At 64.2% G+C, this 24994-nt stretch overlaps 1 protein-coding gene across 2 annotated transcripts in view; it reads left to right on the top strand.

Annotated features, from left to right (window-relative positions):
* Window positions 1–539: 539 nt before the first annotated feature.
* The window catches only part of BAHCC1 (BAH domain and coiled-coil containing 1), a gene marked incomplete at its 5' end in the record, with an annotated part of 50183 nt that continues 25728 nt past the window's right edge, over window positions 540–24994 (top strand). For both annotated transcript variants that reach the window (XM_081116173.1, XM_081116172.1), the window contains 2 exons: window positions 540–717; window positions 19263–19442. In XM_081116173.1, coding sequence (XP_080972299.1) covers window positions 540–717; window positions 19263–19442 — 358 coding nt within the window. The remainder of the gene's footprint in view (window positions 718–19262; window positions 19443–24994) is intronic.

Genomic DNA, 24994 nt, shown 5'->3' with positions numbered 1-24994 from the left:
GGATTTTATCACCCCGCGGAGCCAGCAGCCTTTCGCCACGGCGCCCTCGCCGCAGGGACCCGCGGGGACGCGAAGGGGAAGCGGCGAGCCGTGCGCTGGGCTCCCCCGGGCTCCTGCGGGCCGAGCGTGGCCGGGCCGGTGCGTGTGCACGCGGGGACCTGGGAGGCGGGTGGCCCAGCTCGCGGCCTGGCCGTGGCGCGGGCCGCCGGGGGTGGGGTGGGGTGGGGTGGGGTGCGGTGGGGGGGTCGGGGACCGGGAGGGGCAGGACCCCCGGCGAGCCGGGCCCGGAGTCACCGAGTGTCCTCTGCTTGCCTCCGCAGACTATGGATCCGCACGGCGGCCGCCGGCTGGGCGCGCGGCCGCCCGCCGAGGAGCCCTGTCCGCCGGCGTGCTGACCGGCCCCGCCGCCGCCGGTGACCCGGACGCCGCCTCCCCCGCGCCGCCCGCGCGTCCCCCGCGCGCCGAGTCGCCCCCGGGCCCCGGCCGCGCTGCTCCGGAGAGGCGGCGGGCTGGGGCCGGGGCCGGGGCCGGGGCCCGGCATGGATGGCCGCGACTTCGCGCCGCCGCCGCATCTGCTCTCGGAGCGCGGGAGCCTGGGCCACCGCAGCGCCGCGGCCGCCGCTCGCCTGGCCCCCGCCGGGCCCGCCGCGCAGCCCGGGGCGCACTTCCAGCCCGGAAAGTACTTCCCGTCGCCGCTGCCCATGGCTTCGCACACAGGTCAGTGCCGGCCGGCCGGGCCGGGCCGGGCGCGGGGCCCGCGGGGTGGGCACGCTCCGGGGTCGCCCTCCTCTCCTCCGAGCGTTGGCCGAGAAGCCTTCGCTTTCATTTCCCTGGCTGCCCGCGGCCCTGCAGACGGGCGGTCGCGGGGCCGAGCGGCCTTCCCGGGGGTCCCCTCTCGCGGCGCAGCCCCGGGCCCGCTGAAAGGGGCAGGCTCCCCCCTCCCGCCGCCCTCCCCCACCGCTCTCTGCAGAGCTCAGTTCCGCGGAAACCTCCCTTCTGCATTCACATCCTTAAGACATTCCTGGGCTGGGACAACGGGGCACTTTCTGCGGGGAACAAACGGCTGTTGTGACTGGGGGGGGGCGCGGGGCGCGCGGCGGCCTCGCGGATTAGGGCGGTGCGCGCGGGGCGAGCGTTAATAGGGACTGCCGGTGTCAGACGAGCAAATCCTGTTTCTATATAAAGCCTTGAAGTGTCAGGGCGAGAATGGGTTTGCAGGGGATGCTTTTGCTTTAACAAGTGCCTCTGGTATCCAGCTGAAGCCGGGCCCGGCGCGGCCGGGGGGAGCGCGGCGGGATTTCGGTGCAGCCGAGTGCGCCCCGGCGGCCGCGGGAGGAGCGCGCGGCGCGGCCCTCGCTCCGGTTCTCTCCGGACCCCTCCCCGGGGACGGGGCTGAGCCGGGCCCCCAGCGCCGTCCCTCCCGGGGGTGGCGGTGACTTTACGGTGGAGCCAGGTCAGGGGAGCAGGGCGGCCAGGCGCAGGGTGGCCAGGGGGCAGCCGCCTCCCCGAGATCCCGGGGGTCACTGGCCAGCCCCGCCGCGTTCGCAGAAAGCGCGTGGGGACCCCATGGTCACCCGGGAAGGTTGGCTTGTTTTCGGTTACAGTTTGTTCTTAAACGTCAGAAATGTTTGCCTCTTTTTTGTTGTTGTTAATTTGGCGGTAACAGTTATTACTGCTAGCTTGATGAACTGTGAATGCTAATAAAATTATATCTGCTTTAATGGGATTACAATTAGTGTGTGGATTAAAACGGATGGCAGAGCCGGGCGAGAAGGGGAACCGTCAGAAGGAAGGGCAGTCAGAAAGAAAAACGTACATTTCCTAAAAAGAAAGAAGAAAAGAAAGAAAAAGCGAGACATTGCTTAATGACCAGCGGGCTTTTAGCATCTATAGCCTGAGGAGATTCAAAAAGTTAGGGGGGAGCCGAGGGGCCGGCCTGGCCTCAGGCCCTGGGACCAGCTCCGTGGGGCCAGGCCGGGGTTCCTGTCCCCGGCCGGGGAGCGTCCCCGAGGCCGCCCCGTCTTTTCTTCGGTGCTGTTCCTCGTGCTCTCTCCCAGGTTTATAACTCAAAAGGGGAAAAGTACTTGCCTGGGCAATTGGTGATTTAAAAATGTGTGTCCGGGCTGTCCCCGTGGTGGGGTCTCCCCCGCCCCTGCCTGTGAGGTGCTGCCCTCCCCGAGGGGCCGGGGCTGGGGGTCCCTGGGGGCTGCAGGGACAATGCCACAGCTTCCCTGCGGGCCCCTCCTGCTGGAGGCCGGAGCTGGAGGCCCGAGGGTGAGCCTTCGGGCTGGGGGCTGGGGAGGGAGTGACTGCATCTCCCCCGCCCGCCCCCCAGCCCTGCCCTCTAGCCTGGCAGGTTCCAGCACCAGGAAAACAAGGGGCTGGAAAGCCCTCCACACCCGGGTTTTCCGGGCAGTGCGCGGGCAAACTAGGGCCATCCCCTGGGGTTAGGCACGGCCAGGCCGGGCTCCCCCTCCCAGGACACCGGCCCCCGTGGCCTGGCCTGGCGCAGGTTCGCGGCCATTTCCCCTCTGGGCCCCCGTTTCCACAGGCAGGCACCACTGAGTCAGGTGGGAACCGGGTCCAGTGGCCCAAACCATTGTCTTGCTCTTTGCAAGTTTGACCACGTGGTTCTTGGAGCATAGGAGGTGGAGGGTTTGGAGAAATTGGGTGGGTGCTGCTGGCCTGGGCAGTGTCCTCGACCCTACGGCCTTCCCCACAGGCAGGGTGCTCTAGAGGGCGCTGGAGGTCCCCAGGGCACTCTCGGAGGGGGGCTGGGGGGCCACGTGTCCCCTGCTCCTGGAGGCCCATTTCCACCCCCTGGGGGACCTGAGAGACCTATTGTGCTTGGAGACGGTCAACCCATTTGTGACGGGAAGGCTTCCACGGAGAAACATCTGCCACTGAAAAAGCCTTTCAAAATTAGTGAAAGCCAGAATATCGTATTGGTTTCTAAAATTTAGCTACATCATTTTTTTAAAAAAAAAAAAGAATTATACCCTCGATCACTTTGCCTTGGTTTGTATTTATATGTGATCTAGTTTAGAAAGAAAAAAAGTATGATTAAGTTAAAAATTGTTCTTACATCTCCTGTGCAGATTTCCAAATGGCCAGTTAGGGGGACTTTCTTCCCCTTTCTACGATGGGATGGCCTCGGGTTTGCAGGCCACGGCGGCAGCCGCCCGGCCCCTCCCTCCACCGACTGCTCCCCGCATGGAAAATTGCTCCAAGCTTCCTCCCATTTGCTTGGCTGGAGCAGGGGAGTGGGATCCAGCCCCGGAGACGGAGCCCCTGGCTTCCAAGGACTGCTGGTCCCTGGCAGGGCCACCTGGGCTGGGCCTAGGGTCTCTGTCCCTGCCCACCGCCACCGGCCGTCTGTCCTCCGCCATCCCCACCCAGTGCTTACAAAATGTCAGCTTGAGTGGGACCCTGATGGGACGTTGGGCTCCGGGGCCGCTGCTGTTGTGTCTCTAAAAATGAAAGTGCCCGTAGCTTTACCATCGGGCTGTAGGGTTTTATGGTAAAGGGCTGTTCCAGTAACCTTGTCACCAAAAGGTGCAATTAAAATGTTTGGAGTCATTATTTTTAGTGCAGCGTTAGATTTTGTTTCTAATACAGATGGTCTGGAGGCAAAGCTGTGAAATCTAAGGGGGGGGGGAGGGAATCAACAACCACCAGCCCAAGGTTTTCCATCAGCCCTGCTGCCTGGAGCGACTGGGGATCACGCCTCTCCCCGAGCACGTTTAGCGAGGAGGCAGCCGGGCCTGGGGGGCAGCCCGCAGCCCCCTCTCTCCCGGTCGTTCCCATCCCCCACCCTTCTCGGATACTCTCCAAGGGGGGTGAGTCTTTGAGAGTCACTGGGTCTCCCCGGAGGGAGGCACCGGGAAGGTGGAGGCGCCATTCCAGCCTGGCTTCTGAAGTTGGGTTCTCTCCGCCTCTTCTCCCACATCCTTTGGGGTGTAAATGGCCCTGTCTTAAGCCAGGCGCCCTGGGCCGGGGGCGTCGCAGTAAACAGGGTGGCTAGTCCCTGCTGGTGGGTAACTGCCAGCTTCTTCCTGCTCCCCGATCGCCAATCTCAGAAAGAAAAAAACTCAGTAGAGGGGAAAAAAGAGAATTTCCTAGTGTGAAGAGACCCCATCAAAGGTTTCCCCTCCCTCCCATGCGAGATATATATATATATATATATATTTTTGTAAAGGAAAAAAGATACATTTTCGTAAATACCTCATTAACTCAGTGACACCATAGAGTGTTTCTGCAACAGTTACCAACATTAAGTAGGTGTGAGAAGAGTTACTTTCCGACGCCTCTACCCATCCTGCTCTGTAAGTGACAGAACCAGACTTCAAAGCCGCGCCAGCGCCCAGCCCGGGAATCCAGCTCGGGCCCGGCTCCGGCTCCCGGACCTGCCAGGCTGCGGCTGGCTCGCCTGCCCCGCCAAAGCCGTTTTGGGAATGTGGGTTGTTTTTTCTCTCGGTGGGGCTTGTGCTGCCCCCATGTCTGATTATTCCTGTAAGGATTTTCCTATAGGGATATCCAGGTCACGTGAGACGCAGGGCAAGTTAGCCAGGGAAGCAGGGAGTGGCCGGTGGCTCGCACCTCACCCCTGGAAAACACCGCACCCCCCACGCTCCCCGGTTATTCTTAGAAATCTCCCTGCGCTGCTGCGAGACAGGGTTCAACACCCCGCACAGACAGGACACAACACATAGGAGGCTGTTAGCATAACATGGATGAAGCTAAAAATACCCCTCAGAAACACACATAAAAAAGCCAAATCCAACAACGGAACGAGCTAAAAATATTCCAGGCTTTGGCAAAGAGCTCGGAGTTAAATAAATTATACAAGAGCCATTCATGGGAGCGAGTTGACTTTCTCTCTTACGGGAACTTGGTTCAAGCTAATAAAAATAATAATTTACTAGCCACGGAGCTTTGCATGAGTTTAAATTTAATTGGTGGGGCTTCTGGCGTTTGTCACTTCTTGGCAATTAGCGGGCTTTGCCCTGGCCTGGGGCGGGGTGGGGAGGTGGCACCTGAGCCGAGGGTCCCTAGAAGCGGGGACAGTGTCTGCTTCCGCGGTACCAGGGCCTGGGTGCCGGGGCAGGATGCACAGGAGGTGGAGGTGGAGGAGGGAGGCTGCAGGGGGGTGGGCAAGGACAGGCAGAGCGCGGCTATTTTAATTTGATAAATGACGGTGCACCTTTAAGAGTGTGTTTTAACAATCAAGATACACTCCAGCAAGTTGATAGGATGTTCACTGTCAACTTACATATGTCATCAGAGTGGGCTGTGAGCATAAATAACGCGGAGCCCTGGACGTGTTGCAGCCTCTCTAGAGCCCGCAGGTTGCGCCCCTGCCCCTGGTGGGTGCTTCTGTCTCCTGGTGTCCGGGGGCAGCAGACAGAGGAGGACAGGAGTGGGGGCACATTAGCCTGGGTCTTTCCTCTCTGGGCCTTTCCTCCCAGGTCTCCCCACCAAAATAAGAGCCCCAGAAAAGCCACTGCGGGTGTGATCTGAAGCTGGAATCTCAGTGTCTGGCTGCCTGGTGGCCTTTCAGGCAGCACATGCCTAAGTTCAGCCGTTCCCAGGAATGTAAAACTTCCACCCTGGGGTTAGGGTCGGGGTTAGCCCCTCGCTCTCAAAGGGCCTTTCCAAAGGCCCCCGGAAATCCCGGCAGGCCCTCCTAACTCCCAGAGGACTACACTTCCCAGCATGCCCCTGGTCTGGCTCCAGGACCTGAGCCTGGGACCAGCCCCGAGCTGGGAATTCCCAAGCCCAGGCGGAGGTCAGCCAGTGCCACTGGGAATGAGTGCTTTCCAGGCAGGCGGAAGGGGCCTGGTGGCCACCCCCAGCACCCCCTTGCCCTTCCTCCTGGAAGAGGCCCCGGCCCCCCCTTGCTTCCTCCCTACCATAAATATCTGAATACGGGCCCCAACAGATGGGAGCTGCCCCTTTACCCGCTGGACCCTGTGGCAGCTGCCGTGACTGGTGTGGCTAGAGTCCCGGGGGATTCCCGCCAGAGCCCCTGATCTCAGCCCATCGCAATGCCCTCCTTCAGAGTGGCCTTGTCAGAGGGGCCCTGGGCACCCCCTCCTGAGCCTGTGTGGAGGGGATGCAGGGGCTCTGCCTGGGTGGCATCAGGGCTGGTGTCTGCCTGGGGAGTCCCATGAGAAAATCCTGCATGGCCTTCAGGGTGCCCCCCTCCCTGGCCTCACATCCCCAGAGGGCAGTACCTCCCTCTTATTGATGGGTGGGGACCAGCACCCATCCTGAGTGACTTCCTAAAAGAAATGAGGCCCCAGGACAGAGGCCCCTCTGAAGGAAGGCCAGGCTCACCCTCGCTGGTCCAGAGACTGGTCTCACTCCTCCGCGGCCCCCAGCCTCCCCGGGCTGCCCTCGGAGATGCCCTCCGGAAGGCCTGCCTTAGGCCTCTGTCACTTTACCCGAGCCACACGCTGTAACGTCAGGGCCCCTGGACGCAAAGCTCGCACCCTGGGTGTTTGGCAAATGGGTGACTTGTTTCCTGGGGTTCCCTGGTCCCCACTGACCTCTGGGGCTACTTTCCTCCCACCCGACACGGTATCACAGGCAAAGAAAAACATCAAAGCAGCCCCGATGTCGAGGAGATGCCCAGCAGCCCGGGCTGCACGGTGGAAGGTCCGGGCCTGGAAGCCCGCGGGCGTGGGGCCGCCTCGGCTCCACCGCTCTGCCCGCTGACGTTTTTATGGGATAATATACCATTTAGATCACACAGGCCTATTTGTCAGTGGGCCGCCCTGTTTGCTGTAATGTCTAACATTACCGCCTCCCGTGGCCCCGCGAGCAGCTGCCTCCGAGGACGGGGACGGGTGGGGACTGGGCGTGGGCTCCAGGCTGGGGGTGCTGGGGGCTCCGGCCCTGCTCTGAGGTTGGCGAAGGGTTTGCAGCGGGTGGGCCTGGCGGGAGGCGTCCAGTGCCCAGGCCAGGAGCCAGCCGGGCGGCAGTCGAAGCCACGGCAGCTGTCTAGATGCTCAGGTTCCAGATCGGATCAGCCAGGAAACGTTTTTTCTGTTTTGTTTTCATCATGACCCGGGTGGGGGAGGAGTAGGGAACAAACAGGTGGGCTGGGTTCCCCGCCCCCAATCCCCTCCCCCAGGCCCCCCAACAAAGAGTCTAGTGTCTTTAGATGCAAAGACTTGAGGCTGGGAAGGGGAACCACCATGTGCCTGGAGCCAGAGGCCAGGTGAGGCAGCCCCTCCCGGGTGTAGGGTCTTGGCTTTCCACTGGAAATTTCCAGAAATGGTGGGGAGGGGACGGCAGAGAACTGGTACGCTGCCCATAGAGGCCTCTGAGCAGCAGGCTCGGGTCCCCAAGGGTGGCCTGCGGGCAGCACCTTCCTGGGGCGCCCCCACCAGGAAGAGAGCCTCCTCTCGGGAAAGAGCAGGTCCCCCCAACTCCCTTTGCCTGTCCTTCAGGGGTTTGCTTTCCTGAACTTCCACCGGCAGCCCCAGGGTGGAGAAGGCATCACAGCCCCCATCACATCACAGACCAGGCCAGGCCGGGTAGGGGTGAGAAGGAAGACTGGGCACAGCTGGGGCTCAGGGTGGGATGGAGAAGGGGCTGTGTGGTCAGGCGATGCCCAGGATCTCACGGCAGCCTTCGTGGCAGCCCCTTTTGTGGCAGGGGCTGAGGTCCACCCTGGAGACCTCACCCTCCCCACGGGCCAGCGGTAGGCCCACCGGCGAAGCTCACACATGCCCATAGGACACACGTCCTGCCCTGCTCACTTGTGCTCACACTGCGGGTCAGGTCTTCAGTCACGCACGCTCCTGCCGACACTGGCCTTCAAGGAACCACACTGCAGCCACCCTCGGGAGAGCCCGCCTGCCCAGCACTCCCAATGTGTGTTCTGGCCTATGACACTTCCTGCCACCTGCTCCGGCCTTCAGCGCCTGGCCACCTGTTGGAGTGGGGCCCGCAGGTCCCCTGTGACCCTCGGTGGCGCACCCAGGGCACCCACGGGCAGGCCTTGGCGCTGCTGAGCTGCCCACCCTGGCTCTCCAGTGTCATTATGTGACCCATTCTCTGGCTCCTGTAACTCCGGCTGACCTTTTCCCAGCACCCACTCCAGGTTCCTGTGTCCTGTCCCCACGTGGACAGGGAGAGAGACACTGGGAACCTTGTGGGCCGCAGCTCACGGGTCACAGTCCCTCGGCCCCTCTCTGTGCTGTGTGTCTTGAAGTCCTGTGGTCTTGAGGCTCAGCCTGACCAAAGCACTAGAAACCTGGGCCCTGGATCCTGCCCGGGTGCTGGAGTCCAGCTACACCTGGCCCACTGTCTCTTACCCTCTGCCTGTGTGCGCTGTGGCTGCCGGGGGCCTAGGTGTGGAGGTAGGGGTTCCTGGGGGTGCTAGGGTTTCTGGGGGGGTTGACATCATGGGGATGGGGGTGGGGACTAGCCCTGCTCTGAGGCTCTGGGTGAGCCAGGGGCCTAGCTCGGCTGGGCTCTGGGGACCACAGGGAGCCTCAGTGTCAGAGGCAGAACTAGAGGACAGCTTGGGGCAGGACCCCGGCGAGAGGTGCAGGGCTGCTCCCTGCCTGGGGGGGGGGTGCCTGGGTCCTCCTGGGATCCTCTCCCTGGGGGTGCTGCTGGGTCCTGGGGTGGTGCTGCCTATAAGCACACACTGAGATGAACCGGGGGCGGTCTCGGCACCAGCAGGCCCGACTCCTCGGGAAGGAATGCCTTTGTGAACATCCCTTTCATCTTTAATTTATCTGTGTGAGTGTGAAGATCCGGCTTTGAGCAGCCAGTGCACCTGGGGTTTCTCCTCTCCCCGCCCATCCGCCCGGATGGCTCCTCCTAGTGCTCAGCCCCCAGCCTTCCCCTGTGTGGGTGTGCCCTACGGGGCCTGAGCAGAGCCCTCCCTGCTCCCCCTTTCCCACACCCCCAGATGCTGACCCCAGTCAGGCACCAGCGCCCAGGCCTGTGGTCAGTCCAGGCCAATGAGAGTGAGGCTCAGTGAGGATGGGTGGGCTGGGGAGGCCCAGGGAGGGGTCACTGTGACCCCTCCCCCACTGGCTCTGTCTTCCTCGCTCAGATTCTGACCGAACACGGGCGGCGAGGTCAGCGCTGGCCTGCCTGCCTCCCCCCTCCCCTCCCCTCCCTTTCCCCCACCCGCAGCCCTGGAGCCACGCCTGTCTGCTGACCTAACCCACACAGATCTGCTGGGAGGCCCCAGGTGGTGGTGGGCTGGAGGCCGCGTCCCCCTCAGGCCTCTCAGATTTCAGGCCCTTCCACCCGCCTGTCCCCAGGGTGAGCCCTCACCGCCATGCCCAGAGCTTCAGATGGTCGCTTGGCCTCCGCACACCCTCAGCCTTGCAGACCCTTCTCCCAGCCTGCACGTCTCATTGAGGTCCTTCCCCACCAGTCCCCTTGCGACCCCTGCCCCTGCCTCTCCACCTCGGTCACTCCTCTCTACCCCCACAGCACTCACATCCCTGCCCCTGCCCCGCGTGGCCTTCTGGTGGCCTCTGTGTGTGCTCAGGCGGGCACTTTGCATGCAGGGTGGCACTGGCCCACGGGCCTCCTCCCCATCACTCCCCATAGGGCCCGGCAGGTGGTGGAGCCAGAACCCGGTTGTGGACCTAGATGTGGTAAAGGCAAGACCAGGGCTTCCGCCCGCCCCCTGACCTCAGTGGGAGGGTGATGGCAGACCCCTTTTGTCCCTGAAGGGGGAGGAGCTGGACTCCGGTGTCTCCCAGTGGGGCCACTGACCTGTCCTGTCAGCCTGCCATGGGCCACGGCCACCCCAGATAGCAGGTCACTCATGGGCAGTTTGCTTGAAGCCAGTCCCCCTTTTTGAGACTTTCTGCATCCCTTTGGGTCTCCTAAAAATAAGCTTTTAATTTATTTTAAATTAATATTAAAATTAAATCTAAATTAAATTGGTGGTGCATCTTTACCCCGAGTCTTAAAACCCTAACCTGTGAGGATACAGATAAAACTGAGAAAAGTTAGGGAGGTGCACACAAGGCCACTCCCGTCCTTTATCACCCACTGCAGGTCTGATGATAAATGCTCAGTAAAATCCAATAGCATGAAGTCCAAAGGGCCCTTGGGTGAGCGAAGGGTGGACAACCCTGTAATGCCAAATGAAAGGTGGGGAGCAGAGCGCAGGGACCTTGCAGGGACCTCCCTGTCTGCTTGTCCCTGCAGTGGTCAAGGGCTGAGGTCACCCTGGGCCTGGCTTGAAGGGGAAGCTGGTTTTAGGGGAGGGGCCGGGGTGCATCTGTGTGTCTGTGCCCCGGGGGTCAGGAGGCTGAGGTCTGGCCGAGCTGGGTGGAGGTCGTCACACACACCCGGCTTTCTGACCTGTCTGCAAAGGCAGGTCTGCTCCCTGAGTTGCTGACTCCCCGCTGGTCCTCCCTGTATCTCCTGCAAGACCCCTTGTCTGCTCTGGGATCCACTGTAAGTGCTACAACACCCCCCTCACACACACCGCCTCGGCTTCCGTTGTGTGTCTCCGTTAGCTGCTGCTGGGTAACAGGTACCCCAGGTTCAGCAGCTTAAGGCGGCAGACAGGCGTTTATTATCTCACAGTCCCTGCGGGCAGGAATCGAGGGCAAGGTGTCGTGGGGCTGCGTGCACCTCCAGGCTCAGCTGTGGGGGACCCTGTCCAAGCTCACCCACGCCCAGGCCCTTGCTGGCTGGAGACGCAGGCTCCTCCCTCTGGGGCCCTTCCATGGGGTGGCGAGGAAGGCGGCAATGCCGTCATTTTATAACCCAATTTCCGAAGGGAGGGCCCCTCACCTTTGCTGTTTTCTGTTCACAGAGGCAAGTCTGGGTGGGGTCTCACCTTATATACAGGCATGAATCTGGGGTTCAGGGGTAGTGGGGGGGCCAGGACGCCTGCTCACCCCACTTGGGCTCCTCCTGAGACTGTAACTGCCCCCATATGCCAGCCACGCCCAGGTCCCCTCTGTAGCCTCCTGTCCACTCCCTGCTGGCTGCTTGGAGGCCTCTGGGGCCTCTCTCCTCCCCACACTCTCGCCTCCCTCCTGTGGCCCAGCAACACCCCTGGTGAGAAACTCCCTCCCTCTCAGCCTCTGTCCCCTCGTGTCCAGCTTGGTCTCCCTCCTCTTTCCTGACTCCCGTCATCGCTTCCTCACTGGTGACACCACTCTGACCCACCCCCTCTGAAAGCCCTACCGCCTGACAGACAAATGTGTACCTGCCTCCGCTGCTCCCCACCCCTATCAGCCAGGCAGTGCTGTCCACAGGGTCACCTTACCACCCGGGGGTGTCCACTAGGAGACGTGCCACCAGCAGGCCAGGGAGTTGGCCCAGAACAGCTGCGAGGCCAGAGGTCCACAGAGAGATCCGAGGGCCACTGTTGGAGGCCAGGGTGCCGCGGCCTGCGGCTTCCTTGGACTCCAGGCCGGGCCAGGGCAAGGGTGGGTGACCCTGCACGCTGCAGACACTCGGTGACTGTCTGTCTAATGAATGAGCCCGGTTAGAGTTTCCGTCTGGACGGAGCTCAGGGCTCAGTCTGCGGCTTGGGTGTCAGGGATGTTTGTGTCGTCTGGTCTGGGCAGCGCTTCCTCCCTCCGTTTGCTCGCCAGCCGCCTGCCCAGTGAGGGCAGCAGGTGCCCGGGCTCACCTGGGCTTCCCCCCCGGAGCTCGTGCAGGTCCAGGGCAGCCCCTGGGAAGCCCCGCCGGGCCCTGGTCCCCGTGAGGAGTGGGGAGCTGGCCCAGGGCCTGGCCCCTGGACCAGGACGCTGGGGGTCATGGTGCATCTTCCTGTCTCTAGGCTCCCCGGGGCCCTCTGCCTAGCTTCCCCTGCCTGGCCGTGCAGTCTGAGGAATAAACAGCATTTTCCATTCATCAGCCCCCTTGTCCTTCCTGTCACAGCTCATGTCCCGTGAAGTGTTTGCCGCCTTTTACATGCTCCCACGGTTTACCTTCCTCTCCATGCCCTGGGCCCTCCCATGCAGATGGTACCCCAGCTTTTCTCTGTCCTTCCCACTGGTCTCTCCGCTCCCAGGACAAACCCCTGAGGATGGGAGGTGGTCCTGAGCCAGCCCCTTGCCAGGGCCAGGCCCGGGGCCCCAGCTTCCAAGGGGCTTTGGGGTGAAGGCCATGTCCTTGGTGTCTCCCTGACTGCCGTACCCCAGTTTCTCCTGCTCTGCTGCCCACAGTACCAGGCCTGCCTGTGAACTGGTTGCATTGGGTCCATCCTGGGCTGGCATGGCCAGGCCAGAACAAACCCTGTGAGCATCCAGCCTGGCATGGGGTCCCTGTGTCCCTGTCCTCTCTGCCCACTTCCTCTCTGCCCACCACAGAGACGGGGGCACGTCCAGGGTCAGCTTGAGCCTGGGTGCAGGGGATGGGGTGCCTGAGAGCACGGGGACCTGGGTGCAGGGGATGAGTGCCAGAGAGCAGGGTGGGTGCCTCCAGAGGGCTCTCCCTCTGAGGGGACCAGGGGGACCGGGCAGGCCTACGTGTGTGTGCCTATGTTCATACGTGTGCATGTTTGTGTGTGCCTGCATTCGCGTGCATGTCTGTGTTCATGTATGTGCTCGTGTGCCTGAGTTCATGTGCACTCGCCCGTATGTGAGTGCATTCGTGTGAGAGTGTGTGTGCAGGTGCACCTGTGTGGGTGTCCGGGTCCAGGCCAGGGCGTCTCCTGCAGCAGGCTTATTTCGAGGTGGTGGGAAGGGAGGCCCCTTGCTTCAGGGGAGGGTCCTCCTCCAGCTGGGGGGTTAGACGGGATGCAGCTGACCATCCCTGGTCACCTCCCCACCCCCAGAGCCCACCCCCAGGAGTGTCCTGGAGGGGGAGGTGCTGGCTGCCAGCCAGCCGGCCGGCCGGGACAGTGAGAGAGGGAAGGGGTGAAGAACAGGGGGTGGCGGGAGGGGAAGCCGCCCCCCCAGCTGGCTCAGGGCCCCTCTGAGTCACTCTCCCGAGGGCGGCCCCACTGGGGAGCCTTGGCCGCCCCCACCCCCGGCCAAAGGGCTAAATTTACCCTTTTAATAAGAACCAGACTTATATCCGATTTTCCTTTTCTTTTATTAGTCCTGGGCTGTTGGTGGTTGGGCCGTCCCCTGTCATCATTGCCTCCCTGTTCCAGGGCCGGTGGCTCAGCAGCCACAGAGTTTTCCTATTATGGCCTGAGAGACGCTGCCCTTGGGCCGGCCAGGGCTTCTGGAAGGTTCTCCCGGGATGGCCAGGAGGGGCTTCCTGTGGGACCTGCTCGTGTTTCCGGGCGGGGGCCCCGCCCGGTCCCCAGGCTGGGCGGGGCTGGCAGGGGCTCACCAACCGACCCCCACCCCACCCCACCCCACCCCACCCCACCCCCACGTCGTGGTTGCCCTCCCTTCCTGCCTCCCTTCTCTCCTGTCCAGCCCCCTTCATGGAGCTGTGGACGGGGCTGGAGTCCTCGGGTGGCGTCTCAGGGACTCCTCGGCCGTTACAGCAGAGCAGTGGCTCGAAGCAGGGTGGGCCCCGCGTCCAGGGAGACTGAGGGGTGCTGGCCGGGCCGACATTGAGGGCTGCCCAGACCTGGGTGGTTCATGGGCCCCAGGAGCCTGCCGGGCAAGGCTGGAGATCAGAGAGGGAGTTGTGTCCATCTCAGTGGCTTCTCCACCCCAGAGGTGGGGCTGCTGTGGGGGGAACCTGGGCAGGTCGGGGGAGGGGAGCTGGGAAGGGGCAACTCCCAGGCTGCAGGGGCTCCGTCAGGGTCTCAGAGCTGTAGTTTGGTGCACACTGGAGGGCAGGGGTCCCTTCCACCGTGGGTGAGCCTGGACGTGCCTCCACCCTTAGGGTGGAGAAGGTGGGCAGGACCCGGGACAGCCCCTCCCAGGCCACCAGGGGGTCAGACAGAACCCAGGCCAGGAGCCCTGCCCAGGGTCCAGGCCAGTGAGGGGACTCAGAGCCTGCGCCCCAGACGTGTGCACCTCTATACCCCGTGTGCAAGCCCACTGCCCACGGTACACCCACATCCGCCTGTTCCCCAGGCGCACCCCATGAGCACCCACGCACAGCCCTCCCGCACCTGCACGCTCTTGCCTCCACTCCCATGGGCTCCAGCCTGGCGGGAACGTCCCTGGGTGGCATCTGGGAACCGAGCCTCCAAACTTCTGCACACCCACAGTGGGGCTGCAGATGCTGTGGTTTCCTGGGGGTGTCCCAGAGCAGTCTCTCCCTCCTGGGCTTGTTCTCCGATTCCCCCTGGGCAGTCAGACAGCTGGATGCCCACCTGCCTCCACGCAGGCTAGACGGAGGCCTCTCCACCTCCGTCCACTCAGGGTGTGTGGCAGGGACATTCTTTCTCCCTCCCTCTCCTGGAGGGATGTGGGCCAGGTCAACGTGCTGGGCTATTGATCCTGCCCCCCCGGGCCCCCCCCAGCTCCCTCCAGGGCCTGGCTCAGCCTGAGAAGGGCACTCGGAGGCCACCTGCCCTTCCAATGTCTCAGCTGCCCCTGTTGTGGGGGAGACCCAGGGATGCCTCCGGGGGACCCAGGTGTCCCCAGCGCCCGGGCAGGCTGTGCAGGGGGCTGTGGGAGGGAGATGCGATGCTGCTGAGAGCGGGGAGCCTGAGCAGGTGTGAGCGGGAGGGTGGGAGCTGGCATGAGCGGGGGGTGCAACCGCCAGACACAGAGCGGGGAGCCGGGTGCCAGCAGCCCGTCAGCTGGGCTCCGGAAGCGAGAGGCAGGAGCGAGAGGCTGGGAAGGGGCTGCTTCTCGGGAGTGGCCGCCAGCCATCTAGGCGAGGCCTTTTTTTTTTTTACAAACCATTTCAGTTTCCAGAGAAGGAGGATTCCGCCTCGGTGGCTCACTTAAGTCAAAACAAATGCTCGCTCTGAGGCCGCCCGGCCGCCCACTCACTCTCGCCGCACTGCAGAGCCTCTGTCCCTCCGTCCCTCCGTGTCCACTCCTCCCTCTGCCCTGGGCCTGGGGTCGCGGGGGCTGGGGGAGCGGCCTCAGCTGGGCTCCGGGGAGGGCCCGGTCAGACCTGCGGGCCGGCCTGGTGGCTGTGGGACCGGAGGCCCCTGGGCTGCGGCGGAGCATCCTCAGCGCTCCTCCAGGCGGCCCAGCACCTGTTGCCCTCCCTGCAGAGGCCGGCGGGCCTGGCCACAGGCTGCCGAGGAGGACCCCACGCCCCTCGGCTCTGCCTGACCACGTAGGGCCGCCTCTGCCACCTGCTTGTTGCCATACTCTGCTCAGTGACCCTGTGGGCAAAGGCTGGGCTCAGAGGTCACTTGAGATTCGAGGGCTGTCAGGGCATCTAGCCGGGGCAGCCAGGAGGGAAGTGGCTGCCACAGCCAGGGTCCTGTCTCCCGGTTGAGGTTTTCCGGGCCTTGGGGCGTGGGGACAGACAGGCCTCCAAAGCGGGGGCCGTGCCTGAGAAGCTAGGCTGCCAGGGGGTGTCCAGCAGGCCTCCCGGGCGGGCTGGCTTCCGGAGCGGTTTTCTCAGCCAGCCCGGGGCCCGGGCCAGGCCTCCGCGGTGCACTGGGCAGAGCCCAGGCGGTGCTGGAGCTGCGGCCGGAGCCCTGTGTCTGAGGCTGCAAACCCGACTGGGCTGGCCAGGCGGTGGCGGGGGGCCGGTGCTCAGCGCAGAATGGGCCGCCTCGGGCCTGCCAACACCTCACACAGCGTTCAGGCCCCTTTCCGAGATCATCCTAAGTGTGTGCCGTGTCCCTGTGACGAGAACGGGTAGACAAGCCACAGGGAGCAGCCACCCTAACCGCGCACACGGGAGGGGACCGGTGGCCTTGCAGTGGACAAACCTCCTTCAAACCCCAGCCCGGGCACTTGGGGCTGTGGGGCCCAGACTAACGAGGGCCCATTCCTTTGTCAGCCGAGTGGCGGCCCACCACCTGGGGTGATGGTGCCACAAACTGGTATGAGGTGTGTAAAGCCCCCAGTGCAGACAGTGCCGGGATCCAGGGTCCAGCCAGAGAGCCCCTGTCCCTCCCGACTGTGTGGGGCTCCCAGCGTCCCCTCCCAGGCTGGTAACCACAGCGCTCCATGGGCAAGGACCCTGCCAAGAGGAAAGAAGCCTGCAGCCCAGTTCCCAGCCAGACTTGGCCATGTGGCTCCGGCCCTGGCCTGGGCCCAGGCCGCCTCTGCTCAGGCTCTGTCTGGGGCTGGCTACTGGTCGGCGGGCGGGGGCTGGGGAGGTGGCAGCCAGGTCTGCTATGGCTCTGCTGGCTGGGCACAGTGCCATCACCAAACTCCTCAACAGTGGAGGTGACAGTGGGAACCAGGACGCTCTGTCCAGGGGTCAGGAGCCAGCAGTCTCCTCCCTCACCCCCCCCACAGCAGTGCCTGCCTGGCGAGGCCTGTAGGGCCTTCTCCGCTTCCAAACGCCAGCCCAGGACGGTTGAGAACCCTGCAGAGCAAGGGTGATGGGCCAAGCTGTGCAGGCCTAGGCTGGAGGGTGGGGAAGCCTCAGAGGGTCGGCTTCCTGCCAGCCCAGTGCCCAAACCCTCAGGGCTGGCCTGCTGGTTGGGGAGTGAGAGCCCCTGGCAGGACCAGCACCGAGGGCTGGGGTTCATGAGGGGGAGGCTACCTGGGTACCCACACAAGTCTCCCATGGTGGACTCCATGAGCGTTTTGTAATGAACACATAGGGACGTAATACTTGCGTGACAAGGCTCAACGTTTCAATGTAGGATGCGGAGACCCCCAGGTGATGGCCCAGGCTGAGGTGGGACCCCTGGGGACCCCTGAAGGTCACCCGCACAGTCAGGAGAGGCCTAGTGGCAGCGGAGGCTGGGTCTGGGGAGCCCAGGACTGAGGCCAGAGGGCTGGGGGGGGCTGGGCTGCAACCCTGTTCTACCCCCTCATTCCCCACATTCCGGAGCCGAGGTCCCTTCCCTATGGACTCAGAAGCCAGCTGTAAGGAAGCACCCCAAGAGGGTCGCCTAAGCCAGGGGACAGGCTGGTGTGGGGTCTCCGGCCACAGCAAGAAGCACAGCCTGTTACTGGGGTGTCCCCTGCTTCATGGAGCCAGGGCTGAGGCTGGCTGAGCTCTCCCTCCCTCCCATGCCCCGAAGCCCCCATGCAGCGGGAGCCCCTCATAGGATGGTGTCAGAACAGGGCACCCATATTCCCCACCCAGAGTCCCCACCCAAGGTCAGAATCAGTCTCCATATTCCAGTTTAGGGCTTCAGTCGGGTCAGACTCCCCACTCGGCCTCAGGCCTGCTCCCCGCCTGCCCTCGCCCTAGGTGGTGGCCCTTGGGGCCTGGGTGATGGGTCTTCAGAGGTTGCTGTGCAAGACCCTGTGAGGGAGCCGTCTCTGAGCCCCGGTTTTCCTGGATCCAAGGACCAGGGGGCCCTATGGGACCAGCCTGGGGCCAGGCCAGGCCCGCTGCCCCGGTCCCCGTGGTGTGGAAGCGCCCACGGTGTGGGGTTCTCAGGCTGAGTTCCGGAGAAATCTTCTATCCAGACCCGTCTTTGGACTCAGTTGCTTCCCACTGTCCCCTGGAGCCGGGTATGAGGGACTTTCCTAGGAGGGTGTGGGGGCGGGCAGGCCTGGGGGACCTGGGGGATTTGGGGCTGGCCTGGGCGAGGCAGGAAGAGGCCTCACTCATCCCACAGGCATGCCCCCCCCAGGGTCCCTGGAACCCAGCAGGGGCCGCCCTCCTCTCTACCCTGCTCCACCCACCGGCCCCGGAGGCCAACACTTCCCTGCCCAGCCCAGCACCCCCTCCCCTGGCTGGACGTGCCTGTGGTCTGGCCTCGGCCCATGGTAGTCCCAGCCCTCCGGTCCGGGAAGTCCCTGGCTCCTGGGCCTCTTTGCCCCCTGCCCCTGGGTCCTCTCAGGGTCTGCCTGTGGCCTGACACCCACCACAGAGGTCACCCCATACCTTCAGCCCTGGCCCCAGCCTCAGCCAGTACCAACAGACCCTTCCTCCGCGGTGTGCCCGGGAGAGGCCCCTGACATCCGCATGGCCTGTTCACGCAGCCCAGGGGGAGGGAAGCTGCTGGGGTCCCCAGCGGGGCAGCCCCTCCCTCTCCCCGCTCTGGGCTCCTGCCTCTCTGCTGAGTCACCGTGTGTCTGGGAAGCTCCCAGGGCCACGCCAGGCTGCATGAGGCATCACAAATTCACAGATTCTCCTGCCTCCCAGGCTGGGAAACAGCTGCCCTGACTCACCTTGGGCAGTGCCTGCAGCCTCCCGGGCCCCAAAACCCACACACCCTGGCAGGCCCTACACTCAGCCCCACAGGCAGCAAGCCCCCAAGTCTCCGCTCCTCAGTCCCTGGGATGGTCCCAAGCCAGGCTCGCCGGGGGTGGGGAGGTGGCGAGGGGGCGAGCATGCAGGCCGGGACCACCCACCGGGCACTGGGCCGCTCTTCTCGCTGGGTGTATGGGTATGTTCTGTGCGAGTCGCCGGTCTCCATGGAAACCCAGGCAGGCTCACTCAGCGTGGCCTTGGCCACTGGCCTTGGGCAGAGAAGGGACACAGTGCTGAAGGGCGCAGGTGGGCATGGAGAGCTGGGGTGGGCGGGCACAGAGGCTGTCTGCTGGGGAAGCGACAAGCGTCCTGGGACAAGCGACTGTCAGCAGCTCCATGCCAGCCTGGTCAGGGTGGGACCCTGAGCACCCCCCGGGCTGTAAAAGCAAATCGGAGACCTCTGCCCTCAGGCTTCTCCCCTCCTCCGGGCCCTCCCATCCTCTCTCTTCCCCTGCCTCAGTTTCTCCTCTTGCTCACCTGGGACCTGCACCCCAGCCTGATGAGTCAGTTAACAGGACGTGGGGAGAAGGTTGAACGCCCCACTGTGGGGGAAGCCCAGACCCCAAGTGCCATCCAGGCGGTGGCCGAGACTGCTGGGCCCGCAGGGCAGGGCAGGGCCGGGCCTCTGGGGGCCGCTGCTGACCCCTGGCCCTTTCCTGGAGTTGTGGGCAGAGCATTCTAGCAGGTCGCTGGGCCAAGGAGCCTGGGAGAGTCAGGGGCTCTGCCTCCCAGAAGGCTGCCCATGGAACAGGCTGTCCCCATGGGCCCTGAACAGTACCTGGCACAGATGGGTGGGGGTGGGTGACAGGCTAGTGACAGATGTGCCATTCCTGAGGCTTTTGCAGCAACAGGAGGGCACTGAGGCCTCCAGACCCTAAGCATGACTGTCAGGTGTCTGAGTGAACAGCTTCTGTCCTGGCTTCTTGGAAATTTGAAGATAAAACCCACGGGAGCTTGGGGCCTGAGAGTCACCCGCTGAGGGCTCCTCGGAGGGGTGCTGTCCCTGCCCAGACTGACTCTTGCCCCTGTGTCCACAGCCAGCAGCCGCCTGATGGGCAGCTCTCCGGCCTCCTCCTTCATGGGCAGTTTCCTCACTGGCAGCCTGGGCTCCCCGGCCTCCACGCACCCCAGCGGCCCCACAGCTTCCCCCTCGGAGCAGGCCTACCGCGGCTCCCACCCCGCCACCTCCCAGCTCTGGTTCTCCCACTCCCATGAAGGTAAGTCAGGGCACTGGGCTCCTGGCAGGCCCAGCAGCCGGAGTGACCCACCACGGTGCCCCGGCCAGGGGTGAGCAACAGGTGCCCCTGCTGTGCCAAGGGCTCCGATGAGGGGCTGCCTCCCTGCCGGGGAAGCCCCCGTGGGAGAGGTAATTATTGGTTGGAAACGGGGTGGGCCCGCCAGGCAGTGGTCCTGGCCAGATGTGCACCGCAGATGGGTAGAGATGGAGAGGAGGGGCGGGGCCGGGAGGGCTCCAGGGAGCTGAGGAAATGTGGAACACAGCTGGGCCGGGCAGGCCGGGCTGCGCCCTCCACCCCGGGCTGCGCCCACCCCCAGACTCAGGGAGGCATGGGCTCCAGATGTGCCAGCTGGGAGGGAGGGCTGGGGAGGAGAGAACTGTCATCATTCTGAGGCTGCCACCCTGAGGGCCTGGCCTGGAACAGAGTCCCTCGCAGCCGCCCAGGCTCCTGGTGGGACGCAGCCCTGCGCACAAAGTAGGTGCCTCACAAATACACGTGGCTGGAGGCGGAAGAGCCCCTGGAGGCCATTCGAGGACTCTGGGGCACCCCCAGCTCCCCCACTGTCTGCTCAGTCCCTTGGCGCTGTGATATGGGCAGTGGCCCTGGGCCCATGGTCGCTGGTATCCGCCGGCCACCCAGTCCCCGTGGCATGGGAAGGGTTAAGCTCAGCGGCGGCTGGCACGCGGAGAGGTAATTGTAGTTGGCAGCGGGCACAGAGGGCTCTCCGCTCCTGGCACCGGCACCTCTGTAACTCAATGACTGCCGCTCGGCGGGCGGCGTGTTTGCAGAGCGCGGACCTACACACCGCTCCGCCTCGGCCGCTCGTGCTCCAGGCAGGAGATTAGCGCCCAGCACTGCTGGGGAGCGAAAGAAACCTCTCTTTGTGCAACAAGAAAGGGGCTGTTTTCCAAACAGGACAGGTGACGAGTGAGGGACAGTTGTTAAAATAATCTGGGCTTTAAGCGCCCTGCACTCGGAGCACACATGTTGGGCAGGCGATAAGGAGCGGCTCCCTTCCCCTGTGGAGGGGAGGCCGCCGGCCCTGAGACCCAGGTGGGCAGTGCAGGGGTCCTCACCCAGACCCGCCTGGCCGCCCACTTCCCGAGCCTGCGCTCCCCAGGGGAGACCGTGCAGCGGGCCACCTCCCTCGTCCAGCCCCTCTGCCCCGTCTGTCTGCGTCACTCACACTCCCGCTCCCGCTGGCTGGGCCTCGGCATCTGGCTCCCAGGATGTCTGCGGGAGGGAGGAGGTGGCCGAGTGTCAGAGGAGGGGCTGGCAGGGGAGGCCTGCAGCAGCCTCGTGGGGCCACCTCAACTGAAATAACGGCCTCTGCCCCTCTGGCCCGGCCGCAGGTGCGCAGGCTCACCAGGCTGGCTGACTTGGTTTCCCCTCCTTGCAGCCGTGGTCCCTGGTAGGGGCCTGGGAGTGGGAGCCACTCTCTCCCCCCTTGGGGACCTCATTGGCAAGGATGGCGGTTTGTGGGCAGCACCACCTGCCCTGGGGCCCTGGAAAAAGGTCCTGCCTGCCCTTCTGGGGGCTGCTGAGAGGGTGGGGTGGGAGGCGGTCTGCAGACAGTGCCCTCGACAGTCTCCAGCCACTCACTTCCCCTGAGCCAACGGCCGCCTTGGCGGAGTCGTTTGCAGGCTTGGGGCAACCCACCGCCCTCAGCCGCAGCCCTAAGGGGGTTCGCCTGGCTGGGTGGGAGGCCAGCGTGGGGGTGGCACCCTGGCCTGCGCCCTGTTTTGCCCCCACCGGTCCTGCATCCTCTGCCAAGGCAGAGGCGGCCTGAGCAGGAAGAAGGGTCGGTGCTGGGCCACACCGAGTTCCTCCCCCAAACCGGCCATGAGGGCTAGTGGTCACCTCTCCGTCTGCCCGGCGGCTCCTGGATTATGCCCACAGTAAAGTGGGGGAGAGCACGCATGTTGGGTGGTGGGCTTGGTGGGTGAGCTCAGGTGGACGCAAGACAGGGAGCTGCCCACCCAGGCTCCGGAACGGGTTTGAAGGTGCGTGTGGGATCCCACCCGAGGTCAGCCAGTGTGCATCTGTCCTGGGGACCATACAGCCACATACACCTCCAGCTGCGCCTCAGTTTACCCCCTACCATCCCCTTTTCTCCGCCTTCATTACAGCTGCCCTGCCCCGGAATCCCCTTCCTGTGGGGGTTCCCCTGCCCTGCACCCTGCCGTCTGGCCTGCCTGCTGCATCCTTGCTCCGACAGGCCACGTGGTGCCGGCTGCCTCGCTGAGAGCTTGGAGCGTCAAGGCCAGCGAGCCTCGGGCGGGGCGGCGAGTGGCAGTGCTGGCTGGCTGGCTGCCCTGGCAGCATGCCTGGCTGCTAGTTTGACTGGGTGCCAGCTGGATCCCCGCATGCCGGGGCCTGTTTCTCTGCCGTGTGTCTTGGGGGGAGGGGGGCACGCGACACGGCTGGAGAGTGGGGGCCAGCAGGCACGGTGGGCTGCCCGGGAGGGCTGCTCAGAGCCTGGCTCTCCCTCATCCACCCATTCCTTTCACCAGCCCCAGGAGGGGCAGGAGGCAGGTGCCCCAGAGCCTGGCCAGGGCTGGGCCTCTGAAGGGGTTCTTAACTGTGGGGCAAGGAGGCCAGGATGGGGCAACAAGTGGGGGCCAGGGGTGGGGGGTGGGGAGGCCACTGCCTCTCTGTTGACAGATCCAGCCTTCCCTGGTGTGCAGGGGAGTGGCCCAGAGCTGGGGGAGCTTCCCAAACATCTGGCCAGGGGCAGAACCTATGTGTCCCTGGCCCCCCAGGCTTACCCAAGTGAGGGGTCCTGCCAGAGGCTATACGTTCCCCTCTGGGGCTTAGGAAGGGGGTGGGAGGCGGAACTGGCCAGGTGGGGGTGAGCCAATGTCCAGCCCGCCTGCCCCCTGGGTCGGATTGGGGGCGGGGGCGGAGCACAGCTGGTCCTATTGTCAGGGAGCTGGCCCCCTCCCTCTCCACTGCACCCCACCCCCCAGCTGTCTGGCTAGGACCACCCACAGGATTGATGAAAGGGGATTCTGTTCCTGGGGGCTCAGCTGGAGAGGGGTGGGGACCGAGCGCTGGGCTGCACAGCCCCAGCTACTCCTGGTCTCTTGTGCCACCTGGAGGGAGAGCCGTGGCCTGGCCGGCTCTCTGTGGGAGCCACACCCTCCCCTCCACCACTTCTCCATTAGGGCCCCGCTGGGTTCCAGTGGGGACAGCGGCTTCACCAAAGAGCTATCGGCACCCCTGCTGTTTCCAGCCCCCCAACTTCCCCGAGTCCCACCAGCTGCCCCTCTGTCTCTCCTGAGACCTCAGGGCTTCTGAGAGCAAGTGGGTGGCAGGACCATGTCTGTGTGAGGGACCGGGGTCCCACCCAGCAGCCACCACTTGTGTGTGGCCTCAGAGCTCTCCGGGCCCCAACAGCTCATGTTCCAGAACTGTCCAGAGCTCTTCACCCCACCAGCCCTCGCCCAGTCCCCTTACCCCAGACCCTGTCAGCCAGTCCCCCCGTCTCCTGGTCTGTTTCCTCAGTGTCCACCCACAGGACAACTTACCATCAGCCCCCAGTCTCCGCCCGCCAGCCTGAGGAAGGTGCTCAATGTCTGGGTGCTCCCTAGCCCTGCCTGCCTGTCCCCTCCCCATGGGCTGGGGGGCGAGCGGGCTGCTCTGAGATGTGGGGACAGCGTAGGGGGAAGGGCCCATGCTCCCTGGAACTCAACACAGTGGGCACAGACCCCCCGGCTACTTTCACCACAGCTAAAGGGAGGACCCTCCTGTCTGGACCTCTGATCCCTCCAGAGCCTTCTCAGGCCTGCCTGTGCCCTTGGCCCCTTGCCGCACCCTGCCTGCCTCCTCTTCAGGGTCCCAGCTTCCTGCCACCCCTCTGCGCCCCCGCCCTCCTCCCCTGCTAGGGTCCCATCCTGCTTACCCCGGGCCAGCGCCCACCAGAGGGCACTGTGCCAGGCCCACCTACCCGGCCTGGGTCCTGCAGCTGCAGGTGGCCCTGAGGCAGGGGCCCCAGGTCCAGTCCTTGGCTCCAGGTCAGGCCAGTGGCACACCTGTGGCACTCAGGGTGACGTCATTTTATCCCATTCCTGGCCCTGGGGTGGCCCTTGCTTGCTAACTGCTCCCACCAACACTGTTATGTGGGCAGCGGGGCGTCAGGACTGCTGGACAAGGCCCCAGGCCCCTGCCCCTTGCAAGGGGCTTCCTCACAGCCAGAGGGCTGCATTGGCCTCAAGTCCACAGCGCCCCACACACAGGTCCACGATGCTTCACCCTGGGGGGCCTGGAGCCCACAGGAGAGCCAGGACCAGAGGTCTGGGTGGGGTGGGGTGGGGTGGGGCAGGGCAGAGCTCCCTGGCAGTCGGGGCTGCTGTGTGAGATGTTAGCAAAGCTTTGGGGGGTCACGCCAGCTTGCTCCTGACTCCAAACTCTGAAATTTCGGGATTTCCCCAGTTGAGGCCCGCAGCACAGGGTCCCAGCCTTCCCCGGCCTTGATTCTCACGGCTCGGCGTTTCTGCTCTGTGCCCAGGCCTTGCTCCTCCCTGCGGAGCGCGTGCCAAGAGCCTGGGACTGTCCACGGGCCGCCCGGATCCTGGGCAGGCTGCCCAGGGCTCTTGTTCCAGAGGCGCCCGCGGGAGCCTGGCACCGTCCCCGGCTCTTAGCTGCTCCTCTCGGCCAGGACAGACTGCCAGGCCCTGCACCTGGGGCAGGGGAATGGGTGCGTGCCCGGGCGCCTGGACCAGGACCCCGCAGGTGGGCTGACCTCTGTGGATGGAATGAGACCAGAGTCAACGTGAGCACACACTTCAGCCCAAGCCCCCAGCTTCGAAAGGCCGAGTGTGGGACCTCCTGAGGGGCTGAGGTTCCAAGCCCACTCCAGCTGGAGAAGGGGTCTCCCTTGGCTCTCCCCACACTTTTTTTTTTTTTAATATATCTTTATTAATTTCAGAGAGAGGAAGGGAGAGGGGGAGAGAGAGAGAGAAACATCAGTGAGAGGTTCATTGATCAGCTGCCTCCTGCACTCCCCCTACTGGGGATCGAGCCCTGAACCCAGGCATGTGCCCTGACCCGGAATCGAACTATCTCTCCTGGATCATAGATCGATGCTCAGCTGCTGGGCCACGCTGGCCGGGCATCCCCCCCATACTTTGAAAGCACAGCCCGGCTACCCAGGGGGTCACTCTCCAGGGAGGGGCCAATGCTGATTGTCCAGGTGGCATGGGGGGACAGGGGGCACCCACTGCAGAGGGCCTTGCCCTCATGGTGTGGAGGCAGCTGGCAGCTAGCAGGGCAGGACCCTGGGGTTTGGTTAGAGCCTCATGCATCATGCCCCAGAAGGCTTTGCTAAGCCTGCAGTGTGTGGAGCTGTGGGCCTGGGGTGGGGGGCTCCCGGGTGACCCTGCAATGGGAGGTGCCAGTGCATCCTGGTCCTCTGGTTGGCTAGCCATGCACCCGTCCCCCCAGACCTGGCCAGGAGCACCCGAAGTGTCCAGTCTTCAGAGAGACCCAAGAGCAGCCCCCAGCCTCTCCCAGGAGGGTGGTCCCTGGAA

This window comes from Miniopterus schreibersii (assembly GCF_964146895.1).
Source record: "Miniopterus schreibersii genome assembly, chromosome: 16".
Taxonomy (NCBI): Eukaryota; Metazoa; Chordata; class Mammalia; order Chiroptera; family Miniopteridae; genus Miniopterus; species Miniopterus schreibersii.
Note: the sequence above shows the minus strand (reverse complement) of the source record. Positions and strands in the feature narration are given on the sequence as shown.